General features: G+C 38.0%; 1 protein-coding gene across 1 annotated transcript; it reads left to right on the forward strand.

The window, feature by feature from the left end:
- Positions 1 to 626: 626 nt before the first annotated feature.
- LOC121406108 (G-protein coupled receptor 22-like) lies at positions 627 to 4,741 on the forward strand. Its single transcript, XM_041597125.1, has one exon. It carries the CDS (start codon positions 2,088 to 2,090, stop codon positions 3,468 to 3,470), a length of 1,383 nt encoding a protein of 460 aa, XP_041453059.1. The 5' UTR covers positions 627 to 2,087; the 3' UTR covers positions 3,471 to 4,741.
- The last annotated feature ends 14,721 nt before the right edge of the window (positions 4,742 to 19,462 follow it).

Here is a 19,462-nt window from a genome sequence, read left to right on the forward strand (position 1 = left end):
GAAAGAGCGGGTATAGTGACTGCACTTCGGAGTGCTGATTTGTCTAGTTCTCTTTCAGAGCTAAATTAGCACTTCATTTTTTAGAGTATAGAAACAACACCAGTTTGGAATTTTTTAAATACTAAATGTGTTGCACGAACACCTATCTGGTGTAAGACCAACTCTGGTGTGGACATTCATACATTCCGGACTGGTGGTAAATTGACACCGAATTAGTTTTTGCAGTGTAGAGTGACAGTCTCAAACAAGGTGCTGATTTTGCTTTTACTATGTAATATCTCACTACCCTTTCCTTCTCTTTCTTATCCCTTACAATACTGACAGAATCTACACTAACTGTAATAAATAATAAAAAAGAAGAGGGAGAAATTAACAATTCTCATCGTTTGAAAAAGGTGATTGTCTTCTATTCAATCAAAATCAAACAATGTTGTGATACTCGCTTTACAAGGATCCCACCGCGCTCATTTCAAATGGCGAATAACAAATCTCTTAGCCTCAACTGCACACAAAAATGCAAATTTATTACCCGTCGAATCTCATTTAACATTTTAAAATTCAGATTTGTAAGGAACTTCTCTGATTTCACGACCCGTTTTTTTTCTATCTCGTTTGCATACAGATGGAGACTCTGAGGGAGGATTACTAAACAAGGTGGCTGCGAGAAGAGATGTTCAAGATCTTCTCTTCCTGATGTAAGCGAGAGAGAATCAGGTGTCATTCTTCATCTCCTACAAAAAGCAACGCGATACATGATAGCTGAGGACACGGCCTGCATAATAAAGCTTCATTTAAATTCAACTTTCATCCCGCGCTACCTTACCTTGCGGTTTTATGGACTTTGAAAGGAGGATACAAGGAGAGCAACTACGATAGCTACTCCTATCATCAAGCAGTAGATACCCCGAAAGATGCGGTCGAAAAATACCACCAAGATTTGATATCTGATCGATACGGAGATGGCGAGAAGACATCGAAAGCAGTTCAGATCATCGTTTATTTAGGGAATAGTCCCACCGATTGAATATCCTATAAAAGCCATCTTGTATGGTTAAGATGACACGACGCGGTGTGATTGCGAAGCCTTGAATCGTCACCGTTAATATTTACCGATTTCACAGATTTACGAGAAGGTATTGATCTCCTTACTTTACATAGTGAGATTCGAAGTACCTCGATTTTTTTCCTAAGATAAATGCACAGATCCTGGGATAAACATCATCAAAGAATGGCTCTTTCCCCCATATGCAATCGCGAACGCATCTTTATAGAGTTTTACTCCAAACGGGAAATATTAATATGTATTTGGTCACTACCTGATCAAATCGAAGGAGTAATTTAGATCATTTGCATCAAAGTGATTTTCTCGAAGTTTGTCTTGTTCGAAGCTTTGTGAAACAAAAGAAAGAATCCCATTGGACACCATCGCTAATGCCTCCTCAATCCTGGAACAGGTTGTAAAGACTCAAATTATTTCATGATGGTGAACATATAGTACCTTACTAACAGCTTATCTTGAACTTTGTATGGGATTAACATAATGGAACCTTGTTTCACATCATGTTAATCATCTCATTTGTCCGTGAATTGTTGATAGAGACATGCACAGATCATGACCGAAGAGCATCTGATGCTTAAGATCCTGATAAATTAATGATGGCATCTTGTTGAGCATGTCGATCCTCTACGTTTATGGGCAACATGTGCCAAAGATGGCGGGAAAATGCCGACTGGTGTTTTGATTCCTGCGAAAATGAAGGAATCTTGTTTAACCCATCGTGTCAATAATCTTACTTGTACGCTAATCATGCATAGAGGCATCACAGTTTTATATATGATGAAGGACGCTAAGTAATGTTTTGAATTTTGTGGAAATATAAGATGGAATATTGTTGGACTTTATGCCGGCCATCGCATTTTTCTTAGACTCTTTTGTAAAAGCTTGCATGTTCTAAATATGGGTGATCAAACCTATCGTTTATTGTTTGGAAATCTGTGATACCAACAAGATGGAATCTTCTTGAGGATCACATCAACCGTCGCGTTAATTGTCTTTGACTCGTTTAGAAACACTTGCAAATGCCAAGATGGCGGAAGGTTACCAACTCCCTTACGTCATCAGCATTTCGCTGATCCTCGTAATAGAGATGGTAGCTGGGTTTCTAAGCAACATGCTTGTGTTGCTGAGCTATCATGTTAATAAACAGTTCCAGCAAAATGCGAGTGATCTGATCATCACGAACATGAACCTCGTTGATCTGGTAATATGTGTTGTATCTATACCTCTTACACTCATTGTTATAATACGCGCATGGGATAATCCGTTTATTTGTTATATCCACGAGGCGACGATTAGCTTCGCGAGTGTTGCCTCGGCCATGAACGTTCTTGTTATTTCGCTGGACCGCCACGACAAGATCACAAACCCATTGAAAAGACGAATATCAGTGCGCAATGTAAAATGGATCATCGGAATCACGTGGGTGATGTCACTGATAGGTTTTGTGACGCCGTTTGTGGGAATTCGTGGAGATTTTATGGTGACATTTCGAGACGGAAACACAACAAGACCGGCCCTATGTTACGAATGGTTCCAGATTACACGATCAAATAACTATTACGAATTGTACCACGTTCCCATATTCTTTCTCGCGTCAGCCGTTATGATGTACGCGTATTATTCTATCATTCGAGTGACTCGAGTAAAGACTATTCATAACGCGTTAGTGAGAGCGACTACGGTACCCTTCCACATGCGTGCAGATCAACAAGGGAACAATAGCAAGCAGATTGAACGCGAGAACACGCCTACATCTACGCATCGCGACCCGGAGAAGCGCGTATCGCGCACCACTACGATCATCTTGTCGACATTCATCATCTGTTGGGGACCGCACACCGCTATTAGTATTGTTATTTTAGTCAAAGGCAGGACAGAACTGTATGATCTTCTCGAATGGTGGTTTTCGGCTCTAGCCTACACAACCATTCTCATGCACCCCATCCTCTATGTGTTCATGCGTAGAAACTTCCGGCGCGCGTTCGCGAATAGTTGTCTCGCGCGAGTGCTGTGTAGAAACCGCGTCGCGCCAGGTTTCACGCCGTCGCCTAGCAACCACCGTAACGCTAAGGCATTCGCTAGCAAGAAACAGCGACAGGTCAGACCGGGTCAAGCACCTCAAAATCAACAATCGCAAAAAACTGAAGTTGATGGCAGGAACAAAGAAGACCCTGGCGTCACAAAGGAGCAGAAGAGCACCAGGAGATCTGCCAGATTGGAGGCTAAGAGAAGGAGAGGTGACATAGACCCCCCTCCTTCCACTCTTTTTATCACCCTGTCAACCGCTCTTGATCGACCTACTACTACTACAGACAATCTCCGAACCACTCTAACGAAACAAGAAAGTATGGACGATGTTAAAGCACTATATGTGGCTCAGGAATCGCTCAATGTACAAAATATGGAGTGAAGAGATCATTGGTACAGTAGGACTACACTCTGTGGTCCGTATTCTGGGTCCCGTCTTACAAAGAGTAACGATTGATCCAATCAATCTCTACTGTATATGGAAATCCATCAATACCATATTTTTGTCTACAGGAAATGTGCACACTCTCCGTGAAGAAAAGAGAATCACATGGATCTTCAAGAGAACAACAAATGTTTGAATATACATCATAATTATCTTTAAAGTTTTCTGAACAAAATTGCATTTTAGTTTTTGACGTTGCCGGCCGTCCATAGTTGTGGTCGATCGGATCAATCGCATCCCTTTGTAAGACGGGGCCCTGAACTTTGGCAGGTGGAAGCTTTTAAATTTCGCTTAATTTCATACAAAGAAGTTATATTCACTCCTTGGTCGGTACGCAAATGTCAGGACCGATGGCGTAATCCACTCACTATTTTTTTTTTCGCATTCTTGAATATGAAATATTCATTTTCTCCCCATTGTCATGTGAATTAAAGTTTTATTCCGCCCTGAATATGTGGCATCACTATAATAGTAATAATTGTTGAAACATTTCATGGTTCAATCATATTGGTCCTTATTGTTAAAACCTGTGAAGAATAATTGATATTGTATGAGTCAAACAATAACATACAAATGAAATAGTGAGTGAGGGACATCATCGACTCTCTCATTGTGTATGTCACTGCGTTGTGCATATAACCCTTTTTTGAGAAAAATACGCAAAGCTTTAAAATTCATAGCTTTCTTATTTTTTATCCGATTTTGATGAATTTTTCAACATTTTCTTTGTTTGATTCATTAATAATGCAAATCCCTTTTTCCTGGAATGGACTCGGCGACCTTTGATCAGTTTAAATTGCCTTTGAATAGCTGTATCGTAAATGTGGTATGTCTGTAACAAACAAAATCATAATGTATCATATAGTCTTCTTTACATTCCATGCCTGAAAAGTAGTTTGATAGAAAAAACAAACAAAAAAAGAAAATGAGTTATTGTAGGAAAACCAACTTTCATACTTGATACTTTTATGATGAATTATAGCCATTATTCAAATCCCATAATGTTCTTCTAAGAGTAAGCTTATTAAAAATACTCATGCACCTCAACTGACAACAGACAAAGGTTTGAAAAAAAAAAAATTTTAGATATCACCGCATAATACAGGCTTTCATTAAAAAATAAATCGATTGTGGCAAAATGAAATGAATAACATCCCGATTTGAAAGAGGTTCACCAAATTTACCAGTGTTTCAAAACATTCACATTTTTTGAAAAAAAATGCAACCTTCAAAATTGATATGATTTCGTGCTCTACAAAAACCTAACGATGAAACATATATATACACATATATTTTGCTTCACTAGCAAATTACTATTGTAACTTTCTTTTATATTGAAATAAGAATGGAATAGGCAGGTGCTTACAGAACCTGAATAGCTACAATAAATGCCTGATGATTCATTGCAGCCCTTCTAATTAGAAGGTGCTTTGAATTGGAACATGGGTTTCAGCATATACGCCCTTCAAATAAAACCTTTTTATGATTTCACCACAGGATGGCGCTAGCCACGTCATCCAAATAGCAATCATAGATTCATCGAGACAGTGAAGTATCTGACTGAGCAATTATTTTGTTTCCCTTTTGATTATTATCAGTTATTTGTTTTTAGTAGATTAAAAAAAATCCAGTGTATGAGAAACATACAATGGTTTGCAACCATTTGCACATGAAGGAGGAGAATGAAAGGTTCCCTTTTTTCGAAAGTAAAGTGAAAAGCCAACACAAAATACTTTCAGTGTGTAACCGTCACGGGTATGATTTGGTACACCAAGAACTTGGGTGTTAAAACTTACACCGCATGTTGTCTCGAGTTATGACTTAACCCGTAGGTGTTAAAATCACACCTTATTTAGTGAGCATAAAACCAAACACTGAACATAATAAAGAGTGTAAACTACCAAATGTGTTATAGTAACACCCATAGACGTTAAACTATGTACCGAGACGCGTGCAGTTCTATTGCACTATATATTAAAGGCGTTCAGGCAGCAAAGCCTACATCGAATTAATTGATTGATTGATTGATAACTTACTTCTTTTTTCATTATTATATTCCAGTTGAATAATTTTTATACCCAATGAGAATTCCGTTCAGTTCTTTTATCCATTTTAGACGCATTAGGGCCTGTATTTAAGACGGGTGTAATTCAAACTCTGGTTAAAAGTTGTGGTTCAAGTATAAATAGCCAATAGTTACATAGATCTGCAACAGTATAATTTGAATGCATCAGCTCATTTTTCTCTCAAATCATTTTTATCTGTTTCGGGAGAACAAATAAGATAGCTGTCTTCACCAGTCACGAGTTAGTAAAGAGCATACTAATGATAAGAAATAAACAATGTAAAGAAAATTCTGACATTTTGGCTTTTCATAAATTAGCTCAGAATTAGTCCATGATCTAAGTTAAACCCGACTTCGGAATGCGGGCTATAGTGAAGGAAATTCCGTCATATAAATTACAAGATGGGCTAAATAGTATGCAACAATGTCCCACGTTTAACTTAATTAAGCTCAGGGATTGATTTGGACAATTCATATAATTCATCTCCTCAATATGGAACAATGATTATAAAGTGTAAATGTAAATAAAAAAAAAATCCATGCACTGCCGTATAACCATTTGTAAAGGAAAAAAAACCTTGATAAACTGCACCTACACCTGGTGAAAATGGATTTGATTTTCCTTGAGAGACAATAAAAAGAAAACAAAGTGGTTAAAAACACTTTTTGATTACTGCCACAATGAATTTCAAAATAACTAGACATTAATTTTATTAAATGTGATGTACATATTATATATTCATGGTTTTGCTATTCTTAAAATCTATTTTTTTTGCTACGTTTAAATGTTATGTAAATACTAGATGTAAATATTAAATAAAAAATCTTCAATGTATGAATGCTTGTTGTACAATGATTGAAATGATTTTAACTATATGTTTAAATCATTAAATCTATGTTCCGCTTAGCACATTGAAATGATTCAGTAATGTGACAAAAGATTTTCTTTCTTTATCGGATTGTTGTCAACTCTTGCAAATACAGAAAATGATAAATTCGACTAGAAATGAAGACAAACAAAAATAGAACACGAGAGAGTCAGATGTGGAGAGTTAGATTGAGAGAGAGAGAGGGGGGTAGGGGAGAAAGTGAGAGAGGGGAGGGAAGAGAGAGAGAGGGGGGAGAGAGGGAGAGAGAGAGAGGGGGGGGGGGGGGGAGAAAGCGAGGGGTGATGAAGGGACAGGTTGGGACGATATTCCTAAGGAAATCTCCCAATCATTGTTATCATGTTTCCCGTACATTGCTTAAACTTTTTTTTTAATGTGGATTTCACCTAGATCAAAAACATTTTAAAAAGGCAAACATGAAAATCGTATTTTGTTTAAGTAAACTGATACAAAGGCTTACCATATAGCATACAGAAAGAGATCGGTAATTTTAACATTTATTTTTATTCTTAAATGCGACCATTAAACTCAAAACCAACAATAGTCGCCCAAAACGATTAAAAAAATTTTTTGTTATTATCTTTTAAAAAGTAGAGCCTAGGATATAAGAGAGCTTCCAAAACACGATTTAGATTCACTGAAGCGATATGAAACATCTGCGAAATTTTCAACTGTCCGAGCTGTCCGACATAAAATGTGTAAAACAGGTTTTGAATCTCATTTTCCTTAATTTTACTACTTTCAATAATCAGTATGAAGAGGAGAAATTATCCTTTCAGATGACGCAATTTTTTGATCTATAGGTTTTAAATTTTTGCCTGTTTACAGGGATCCTTGCCAAGCCATTTTTACTTTTATTTTAGGGTTTTTGGTGACGGTGCGGCGTCCATTCAACTGCTTGATTCTAACTCATGCGTAGATGTTATACATGTGCGTCTCACAAAAAACGAAACCGAGATTTGTTGATGATTTATCATAACTTAATCACAAATACAATAGACAAATTACCTACCATTGTAAAGCTTAGAATCTCATCTTTCATATAAAATTACTTAGATTATTCATCATTCACGCATGAGTGAGCAAAAACAATTTGAAGAAAGGATACCAAAACTCATTTGGCGGGGGTATCTGAATAAAAAAAAATCATATTCCGAAAAAGTTCAGTATCTGCTATTCTATTTGATACCTTAATCACAGAAAATGGTCAAGGAGTAAAACAGTTCTGTTTCCTCGAAACAATGCTTGTTTTTCCATAATTTCATTAAATAAATAATGATACGAACATTTGTAATGCTCCGGTATCCATCAATAAAGTTGCTCTTGGTGCAATAAAGAAAAGAAAAAGGAAAACGAAAAGGAAAGGAGGTAAGATAGAAAACCTACTAAAAAGAGGGGGCAAAAAACAATTACCTGAAAGCTTGTGTGAATAAAACGTGTTTTCACCGGTTTCCCACAGAAGCTCGCACGGTTAACAACAGACTTAATGCATGGCAGATCGTCAACAAAACGGAGTGTCGAGCGACTCGGAACGCTAGCCTGTAAAACATCTTCATTGTATGAAATTATTGACATTCAAGCTTTATTTCAAATAAACAGAACTTTATTTTTTGACTATTTTCTGTCATTGAGGTATCAGATTAAAGAGCAGATATTGAACTTTTCAAAAATGTGGTTTTCTTTTTGAAACCCAGATACAGCCCGCTGAGTGAATTTGTGGTATCCCCTCTTTAAATAATCTAAGTAATTTTATATGAAAGAGGAGATTCTAAGCTTTACAATGGTAGGTCATTTGTCTATTGTATTTGGGATTAAGTTATGATAAATCTCGGTTTCGTTTTTTCTGGGACGCACTGCAAACACTCCTTTAATCCTGCTTGCAAGGTATAATAGCACGCTTTGATAAGCACAAGTGAAACTATATGTTTCAATTAAGAGTAGATACGTCTAAAGAATTACATAGAATACACAAGTGTAGTAAAGCCTTTAGTGGCAACCTGAGATGCCGCCAGTGTCATAAAAAATAAAAATAAAAAGGTGATTTGTGTTGAAATTAAAAAATTGCGAATATTTCCAATTTCATTTGATCACAAAATGTGGATAAATACATGACGAAATACATCTCAAATGTGCATTATGTCCTGAAATATTGTGTGATAATAGTTTCAAAATGTGAACAGCCTAATAATTTTCATGCACTTCCTCATGATAAAAAGTTTAGATTAGTTTCAGGAAATACACCCAATGTCCTCATACGCCCAGTCGAGTAATTTCAAATCATATTTCAATAAAACTTGTATTTATTTTTGCTTTCCCCCATAAAAGATGGCAGTGTGTCTGCTCATAATATCCGACCAGAAGCAGCGAAAAGCAATTGTCATTACGAAAGCTAATTTCCCATCGTATCTGACAAGTAAGTCTGTCGGGTTTTTTTTAATCTAAAATCTGCAAGAAAAAGCGATGAAATAAATGCATGCATACCTTGACACTGCGGCATCAAATGTGGCTTTAAATGAAATGAGTGAGATGGTACTCTTTCCTTTTTTTATTTCACTGTTTGATTCTTTGTTATCTAAAGCCACTTTCATACTGACAGCCGAAGTGGAGTTAGTCCGGAGTCCAGAAGGAGTTACTCCACTTCGGAGGGCAGTACGAAAGTTCTAGGATTATTTTCGATCCGGATTCAAAGCGGAGTACTCAACCCTCTGCGAGAGGATCGTGGGGAGATTTCGTGCGCCCATTATGGCGCGAGCTTCTTTGCTTGGAAACCAAGGAAACGACTGTGGATACACCGATTCGGGGTATGGCAGTTTAAAAGGGGGGTGTCGGTCCGCAGTAAAATCGCCAATATTCAACTCAATCTGGAATTATTTCGGAGTAACCCCATTTCGCCTTCAGTATGAACTCGGCAGAATTCATGCGAAGTATGGACACACCCCTATAATCCTCCTAACTATAAGCCAGTTTGGAGTACCATTTTTATATTAAGCACCTAACTTTAAGTTTGAATGCATTCTGACACAGATAATTAATAGGCGCCAGCGCGGAAGATAATCCTTTGTTCATGGGGGGGGGGGGAGGGGTCTATTGACCAGTTTGGTATTACCTTGTGGACAATTTTGGTTAAATCACCCTTCATTTATTCATTATGATATGCAAATATTAAAGCAAGATATTTGACGAAGAAAAGGAATATAGCAGGTGACCAGAATAGCACACCAATGAGCACTTTATTGTTGCATTTCTACTTAGAATGCACAAGCAGGTTGTTTTAACAATGTACTTGGCCAACTGTAAAATACCAGTCGCTGTAGTGGACACATTGAGGATCTAATAAAAACACAATTCAAAGAAGATATATCAATAAACAAGACACCAAAACTGGTGCTTATTTTATTATAAATATTAAACCACCGTGTCACTTTTGCACAAATTACCTTCTTCTGATCATGCGCAGAATGGAGCCGATCTAACTGCTGATCCTCTGATATCTTGGGAAGAAGAACTGGCATATCCGTGAAAACCAACATCAACGACAAACAAAATATGTATGGGCACATGCACAAGCATATATAGAATCAGTATTTTACCGAGACATTCGGACCAATGAAATGCTTTGATCTGATGCTGGATACGGACCTATAATACGTATCACAAATCTTTGACTTAAAAAATATAAATCATTGGTAAACCCATGCAGATCCTTTAATGATGATCAGTCGGCCTGTTACAACCGATAATTGGGACCTTTCGCAATCTTCACCGACGCTAATTTTGGGGTCCCCTTACACAAAAGTTATCGCTTAATCATACACTTGATTTTTAAGATTGATTGTACATTATAGTCAATAGAATCAAACGTAGAAAACTGCTGTACGATCAATGCTAAACTTTGTGTTACAGGGGGGTTACAGGCCCTACAGATCTGCTTTTCGTGTGCAAAATCCTTTCCCGCGACAGCACTATACATACATGTATATTATGACTGATGGCTGGAGATTTCGAAATGTAGGACCTAAATAGATTATGACATGGATAAGAAAGTGGTTTTTCAAACAGATCGAGTACATATTGAATGAGGAAAAACTTACTGAATGAACGCTTAGATATAGATCATTACACTCCATCGAATCGATATTGCATTTAATGTGGATTATTGGTGGATCACTGGCAATTGATTTCATGGGTCAGATCAACCTCTCTAGCCAAAACCATTTCTGTACACAGCATATACATGTACAATACGTTTAAGCACGGACCCTATAGGGTCCATGGTTTGAGCTAACGGGTTTCTTTGTTCTATTGTGTACGCCTTCTACACAAACGATATGCCTCGAGCACACGATGTGAGGGGCATTATGTTTTACATTCCCCAGAAATGGGGATTAGATTCAAATTCCGGGGGGACCACTTCCATTGATGAGTGGATACCATGCGCGACAATGGAGTTTCGAAAAGCACCCTTAGCATGGAAGTAAGTCTTTTTCATATTATGAAAATGCATCTCTTAATTAGTATTTGGATTGTGACACCCTACAAGTATTGGATATGTCAGTATCCCTTTTTCAGCATTTTAAACCTCGTTTTGACACCTTATAACGCTACATAGGTCTATACGTAATGTACTTGCCACTCTGTCCCTTTTACGCGTGGTTGCTCTTGGTATCCACTAATCAATGGAAGTGGGCCCCCCGCGGCCTCTCGAGCTCTAGGAGGAATCAAATGTGGCTTTGGAAAGTCGTCCTCAATCGGATATATCGCTGTTACCATAGTAGCAACCAGAATTTTGCACACGAAACGCATATTGAACGTTTCCGTCGCAGATGCGAAACGAAAAAAAAAATCTCATGTCACACAATTTGCATTGCCGGCTAGAGTTTTACGACGGGCCCAAAAAGTCTCTTCCAAAATCAACTACCGTTGTAAAGTAGCGTCCGCGTCCTCAAACGAAAGGTCGGGAATGTCGCACCAACGCATAATGTCGCAGCAACGCATAATGTCGCAATCTGCGACATTATGCCAAGAGCGTCCGACGCATAATGTCGCAGTCAACGCATAATGTCGTAGTTTTTCTAACGCATAATGCAAACGCATAATGTCGCAGCAAATCGTTAACGCATAATGTCACATGTCGCAACGCATAATGTCACAGCGGTATTTTCTTCAGGACTTGAGCTACAGATAAGATATAAAACATGCTTTTACTTAGTATTTTGAGACACGAAAAAAGAGAATGAAATTATTTTGAAATCAGGATTACTCTTTGTATGGATATTTGTCGCTTTATTGTCATTTCGTCTACTGCCTTTTCCCCACTATCGCATGGTCTGATATCATTTCGTCTACCATTAGTTAGTCAACTATCAACATAGTCCAATAACCATTTCGTCTAATTACCATCTCGTCTAATAGCCAGTTGTTCTAATAGCCGTTGTGTTTATTATCATTTAGACTAATTGTATTTTTTCAGTTGGTCCAATATCCATTTTGTCCAATATCATTACGTCTATTACCTTTTGGTCTAATAACCACTTGGTGTACTCTCATTTTCGTCCATGTTCCATTTTGGTCTAACTTCAGTTGGTTCGCTATCACTTTGTCTAAACCCATTTCGGCTAACAATAATTTGGTATCGTTGCCATTGGTCCAATCACCATTAGGTCCTATCACCGTTTCTAGGACAATTACCCACCTTTTAACATTTAGCCTCCGAGAACAATTACCCCCCCGGACAATTACCCCCCGGACAATCATCCCCTGGACTATTATTTCACAGACAATTACCCCCCCCCCCAGCAAATGCCCCCGAGGACAATAATTCCCCAGACAGTTACCGCCAAACAATTACCCCCCGAAAATCCCCCCATTTCTCTCTGACATCGAATCAAGCGTGACCCCAGGGAGAAGGGGGCACTCGACAAAAAAAGTGGTAGGGGTGTGCCGCGGGCGAGACAAAAAACGGGGTCCTTGGAACGGATCGCTAGCGTCCGGCGGCACGTCCGCCGGGTGCGCTCGCGCAGAGGTGATGGTCGGACAGCGCTCTGCGGCCGCATTTCACCAAAACTGCAGCTCATTGTAGCAGATCAATGTGACCGGAACGGCGTAACGAAAAATATGACAAGCTTTGGAGCGGATTTCTTTCTTTTTTTCTCGATAAGAAGAAAATGTTTTGCCTTGGAGCGGCTTTATTTGTTCTTTTTCTCAATAAGACAAAGATGCTATGCCTTGGAACGGAAATTTGAGTGTAAAAATAGGGGTCCCCTCCGCTGCACATTATCATATACTGAGTGCCCCCCCCCCGGGCGTGAACCATTATAATGGTCTGGGTCGGTGGCACAGGTTTTCAATATATTTTCTACTTTATCTTATGTTAATAACTTTCTCTCTTATATCGCTCTTTCTCCCTTTTTCTCTCTCCCTCTCTCTCATTTTCTTCTTTTTCATTTTTTCTTCCTTTTCCGCCTTCTTTCTTTTTGTTCAGCAATGCCTTCTGCATCATGAAAAATGGGGGTGGGGGCTTGCGCTATATAGCTACGCATATGTACATCAGAAAATGTGTAAACTGGCCCACATACTAAGTTTTCATAGAACAATTGAACATTCATGAAAAGATACGATTAGACATAATAATCACAAATGCCTAATTTCTCTGATTCCAACTGATCTGATTTTTTCTTGATTCATTTGGGGTTTAATTTCAGGAAAAAATCAGGAAAATAGATAAAACATTAAAAAGACACCTTCACAGGTAGAAATATTGAAAGTCGGTAACGCAAACCATCAACACTACTATCGACAAGAAAAACCTATAAACCTGTTATTTTAAAACAATTCATCTATCAAGAAGCTAAGAATTCTGAAACAATTGGTGCACATTCCAGATTAAGATGTGGCTTTAGTTTTAATACAGTAAGCAAAAATAAAATATGCAAAGATTATACACAAGAACGCCTTGTAATTTTACTATTTAGGCCCTAACTCTGTGCATTCCCTTTGTCTAGGGGTTGTTGTCCCCGGGGCAGGGTAATTGTCCTCGGGGGGGGGGTAGTTTTCCTAAGGAGTAATTGTAAGGGGGTAGTTGTCCGGGGGTAATTGTCATCGGGGGGCAGTTGTTCAGGGAGTAATTGTCCAGGGGTAATTATCCGGGGGGAAATTGCCCTAGGGGGTAGTCACGGGGGGGGGTAATTGTCCTCAGGGGGTAATCCTCCTCGGGGTAGTTTTACAGGAGGTAGTTGTCCGGGAGTAATTGCCCAGGGGGGTAATTGTCCGGGGTGTAATTGTCCTCAGGGGGTAATTGTCCAGGGGGTAATTGTCCTCGGGTGGGTAAAATTGTCAGGGATTAGTTGTCCGGAAGGGTGATTGTCCGTGGGGTAATTGTCCTAGAACCAATGATTGGACCTATTGGTGATTTGACCCGTGGCAACGATACCAAATGAGTATTAGCCGAAATGGATTTAGACAAAGTGATAGCGAACCAACTGAAGTTAGACCAAATGGAACATGGACGAAAAGGAGAGTACACCAAGTGGTTATTAGACCAAAAGGTAATAGACGTAATGATATTGGACAAGATGGATATTGGACCAACTGAAAAAATACAATTAGACTAAATGATAATAAACACAACGGCTATTAGAACAACTGGCTATTAGACGAGATGGTAATTAGACGAAATGGTTATTGGACTATGTTGATAGTTGACTAACTAATGGTAGACGAAATGATATCAGACCATGCGATAGTGGGGAAAAGGCAGTAGACGAAATGGCAATAAAGTGACAAATATCCATACAAAGAGTAATCCTGATTAAAAATAACAAAAAACTCCAAAATAATTTCATCCTCTTTTTCGTGTCTCAAAATACTAAGTAAAAGCATGTTTTATATCTCAAGTCCTGAAGAAAATACCGTTGTGACATTATGCGTTGCGACATGTGACATTATGCGTTAACGATTTGCTGCGACATTATGCGTTGCGACATGTGACATTATGCGTTAGAAAAACTACGACATTATGCGTTGACTGCGACATTATGCGTCGGACGCTCTTTAGTCAGGTCCAGATTTGAGAAAAGTAGACTGCCTTAGGCAAATCGTGTTAATGCTGAATTGAGAGGTGTTTTAACATAATTTGAGGGCGCAGAGTCCAAATTTGCTGTTTGCCAACCTTGATTTTGATGTTAAAATTATCAAATTGGCAAAAACAAAATAGCCGCCATTCTACACCCATTTTTACTCTATTCTGACCCCCAAAACTTGTAACAAAAATGTTTGTGAACGGTTTTTGGTACTATTTGATCTCAAAAATAACATACTAAAAATCCACCAAAATCCGTATCCGAGAAAGTGGTTATTTTCAAGATGGCGTCTAAGATGGCCGCAATGAACTGAAAATTAAAATAACTGGCACTTTATCTACCCTAGACACCATTTTCGGTGCATACATGTGTTCAATGGTGGAGGGCGAAAAAGGAAAGTGAACATAAGCACTCCAGGGTACCTGAAAATCCAAGATTGCGTAAAAATGGCTGCCATGGCCTAAAAATTCATAATTCGTCTTTTACGTATTTTATTGTCTTTCATTTCGGTTGTATTCATTGGTGATTTCAAGGGTCAAGAAGTAAACCGGGACAAGTTACAAGGACAGTCAACAGTCCACTATGTCCAAAAATCCAAGATGGCTTTTAAAAAATGGAGTCTAAAATAGCTGTTGTTATCTAAAAACCCCCAAACCCGACATAGTTTGTTTAATACCTGCCTTGGGCATATGATAGTGGTGTCTAACCCATGGTTTAATGGGTCAAGAAATACGTTAGGACAAGTAAAAAAGACAGTCTATGGTCCTCCATGTCCAAAAATCCAGGATGGTTTGCAAAAATGGAGTATAAAATGTCTCTCGTTAATTACAAACCGACAAAGTTTGTTTAATGACCGCCTGGAGAATGTGATTTTTAGTATAACGCATGGTTTAAAGGGTCAAGTATTACATTGGGACAAGTTACAAGGACAGTTATTGGTTCCATTATGTCCAAAAATCCATAATGGCTTCCAAAAATGGAGTCTATATAGGCCGTTCTCACCGAAAAACTGACATAGTTTGTTTAGTGTCAGCCCGGGGTATATGATTTTGGTGTTTAACCCATGGTTTAAAGCGTCAAGTAATAAATAAGGACAAGTGACAAGGACAGTCAGAGGTCCAGCATGTCCAAGAATCCAAAAAAGGCTTCCAAAATTGGAGTCTAAAATGGCTATTGTTAACTAAAAACTGTCATAGTTTGTATAATATCCGCCTGGGTATATGACTATGTTGTGTAACCCTTTGTTTAAATGGTCAAGTAATACATTAGGATAAGTTACAAGGGCAATCAATGGTCCTGTATGTCTAAAAATCCAAGATGGCTTCCAATTAAGGAGTCTAAAATGGATACTGATACTCAAAAATTGACATAATCTATTTAAAATCCACTAGGGAAATATGATATGGGTTGCTACACTATAGTTTAAAGGGTTGAATAATACTTTTGGATTAGTTACAATGGTATGAAGCAGTCAATTTTGCCTATTATTTAAAGTTGGCTTTCAAAGTGAGTCTTAAAATACTTCCATCAGCTAAACATACAGTCAGTCGGCAAGCCCCTGTGTTAATGAGCAAATGGGCCAGATTTATCCAAGTCCTCTCGTGGCTGAATTCATGTCCCTGCAAAATCTCGTGAATTGTGAGACTTTCTTTCTCGAAGAATTTAACCACTTTCTCTTGGAGTAAAATTGATAATTTTTGTACCATTGGGAAGAGTAAATGTTACTCTTTCATATTGATTATTTCTTTGGAATAAAATATTTTGATAAATAAGTGATTTTTTTACCAGAAAAGATGCATCAAACAGAAATTTCTTCCTCTGTTTTCACTTGCAAATTGTGCAACATTTTGTGTTTTAGGTACCAACATTATTTATATCATCAGAAAGCTCAAACTCCATACTTTCTTACAATGTCACTCTTGATATGTGGCATCTTTTAGATGGGTCAGCAGCCAGCTTTTTCCATCAAGATGCAAGATGAGATTTCTAAAATTTCTGAGTAACATAAAATCCAGAGTTCTGATTGGCTGAATAATGTTTTCACAACAACAGGCGCGGGTTATTTGAAGAGATTACCACATGGTGAGTGTGACCTTGCAGAGGCCCAGTGTGGGGAACATTGGAATTTGCGTGGGTGTGTGGTCTCTGTGACCAATCAGAGTGCAGTATCCTTGTTTTTGAGCTGCTAAATGTACTTGGCCTATGAAAAACTGGCTGCTGACCCATCTAAGATACATCTTCTTATACAAATTATATCATATTAAAGCGTAGATCTTCAGCTTTATTATGATCTGAAAATCATTTGTACTCAAACAGAAATCAAGTGTGAAAACAACAACATTTGTTGCATGAAAAAATCATTTTGTTTCATGTTTTATATCAAAAGTTTTCCCTATATTACAACATTTTTTAAAAAATTCCAAACACATGACCTAAAAGAATGATTCTTCTTCTTTACAAAGATACCAAAAACATGAAATTTGGTTAATATTTAGAGCAGCAATGGCAGAATAAAAAGAGGTGTTTTGGTTCGCACCAAGCTCATTAACTATGCAAAAACCCTATAGTCATGAATATCACTTGGATAAAAGAAGCTACTTTTTCAGGGCTTGCCGACTGACTGGATAGTCATAATTAGGTGAATAAAATTTTCACTACATGTATTGTGGTTTGAAGGCTGAAATAATAAATCGGAACAAATAAAAAGATGGTCAGTTTCCTTTTCGTCGTAAAAAGTTCAAAGCGACTTCTAAAATTGCGTGAAAATGACTGCTGTTCCCTAATCATGAAATCATAGGATAGTCCTGAGCACAAAACTGAGGTGTCTTGAAATACCTATCTTCTTCTTCTTCTTCTTCCGGGTGTAGTACAGACCTCTGGGTAGAGTATTTTCGTACTTTGTGCAGTGCTGAAAAACTAGTGTGCCATGCTGCATTGCCAAACCTCAGTAATATGCTTATGAGGTTAAAGGTGTATGTACATACTAGGTAAAAGGTAAAAGTGCTCCTTGTGCAAGTAAAAACTAACTCCTTTTCCATCTAAGCCTGGAGCAGCGTTATCCCGTCCAGCTGCCTCTTAAACTGTTCCAGAGAAGAAGCAGATGTTACACTAGCAGGAAGCTGGTTCCAATGGCGTACAACACTAGGAAAGAAGGAGTTCTGAAACCCAGAGGTCCTACACAATTGTTGTCGATATTGAGTATGTCGTCGTCCAGATGATCGTAGTGCTGGGTAAAGGTAAGGTGGTTCAGGTGAGATGGCAATCAGTCCATGAAGAATACGGTAGAGCATGATCACTTTCAGATGAGCTCTCCTTTCAGCGAGAGACTGCCATTTCAATGAGTGAAGCATTTCGGTGACACTATGTCTGGGATGGTAGTCACCAAGTGTAAACCGGGCAGCACGCCTCTGAACCATTTCAAGTTTTGAGATGTAGTCTTGGTAGTGAGGATCCCAGGCTGTTGCTGCATACTCAAGGATAGGTCGTACATATGTCCTGTATGCCTGGTCCTTGATTTTCTTAGGGCAGCCATACAGGTTTCTCTGGAAGAATCCTCGTGTACTGTTTGCTTTTTTACATGTACTGTCAATATGCGTCTTCCAGCTGAGCTTTGAGTTGAGTTTTGTCAGTGAATTATGGAAATATTGAGGTGAAAGTCTACCTCATTTTTTAAAGTTTGTTTTTGAATGTTTATTTATTGTTGCACCATTACCTAATTATGTCACTAATCCTTGTAAAACATATTTTCATGAGTCTTAGAAACAGAGACACCAAAATAGTGGCACTAGATGAGATATGAAGTATTGTCATTTTTGTAACAATGGTGGCCAATTTGAATGTAATTATTGGAGCGTTCTTCAATTTTTTGATAAAATGGACAACAGTGGTTCCCTGTAATCTGTCTTCACCTACATGTATATCATATGACCCTCATGAGAAAGGCACAAAAATGTTCTTACTATAGGTAGATAGTATATGAACTTTGCAGCCAGATTTTTAAGAAATAGCAACTATTTTTTAAGCCATCATTATTTTTTTTTTTTTTGGGGGGGGGGGCAAAACTGCACCACTGATAAATCTTGAAATTTTTCCAATGTAATTTTTCCCTTTGGAATCATGATTTTTATATGTTTTATTTTATTATCGGTAGACCCCAAAGTTATTTCTACCAGGAGGATATTATATGAATTTGGACCATTTCAAAGTTACAACGTCCATAATAGACGCCATTTTGGAAGGTAATCTTGAATTCTCTGACATACTCACTATCTTGTAAACATGTCCTGATTCATTATTTGCCTTGAAAGCTTTTTGATGATTTTGATTTTGAGGATTTATTTTATTTTTGGAGTTGATAGTACAACGACTGCCGTTGTGGACGCTATGTTGGATTTCCCGGTAACCTTGACAACGTTTTGTAACTATAACCTGTGTCAATAGACTTTGTTTAATCCTAACATGCCTAAGTTTCATGAAATAAGACATCTAAACCCTAAAGTTATGAAATTTCAAAAACTTAACCTCGGTTAAGATTTGATGTTGACTTCGCCGCCGCCGTCGGAAAAGCGACGTCCATGTCTTGATTCTGCTATGCAGGCGAGGAAAAAATGGCGGACATTATCGACTGACTCACCTAGATATCCAATGTGAATATGCCATCATTGCACCCAAATTAACAAATATTTCGCCATATTATTTATCAAATCATCAGCATCTGTGAATCATGGCAGCCATCTTGGAATTAAAGATGGCTGACGAATCAATCGGACACATTATGTTTGCAACCCTGGGTATCAAAAATAACGCATAGATCCCAATTTTTTAAATACAATCACCCATAAAATCGTGTAATATGGGAAACTGCATTAAAAATGCCGCCATTGTGTTTTTTGCCGATTT

This window comes from Lytechinus variegatus, chromosome 19 (assembly GCF_018143015.1).
Source record: "Lytechinus variegatus isolate NC3 chromosome 19, Lvar_3.0, whole genome shotgun sequence".
Lineage (NCBI taxonomy): Eukaryota > Metazoa > Echinodermata > Echinoidea > Temnopleuroida > Toxopneustidae > Lytechinus > Lytechinus variegatus.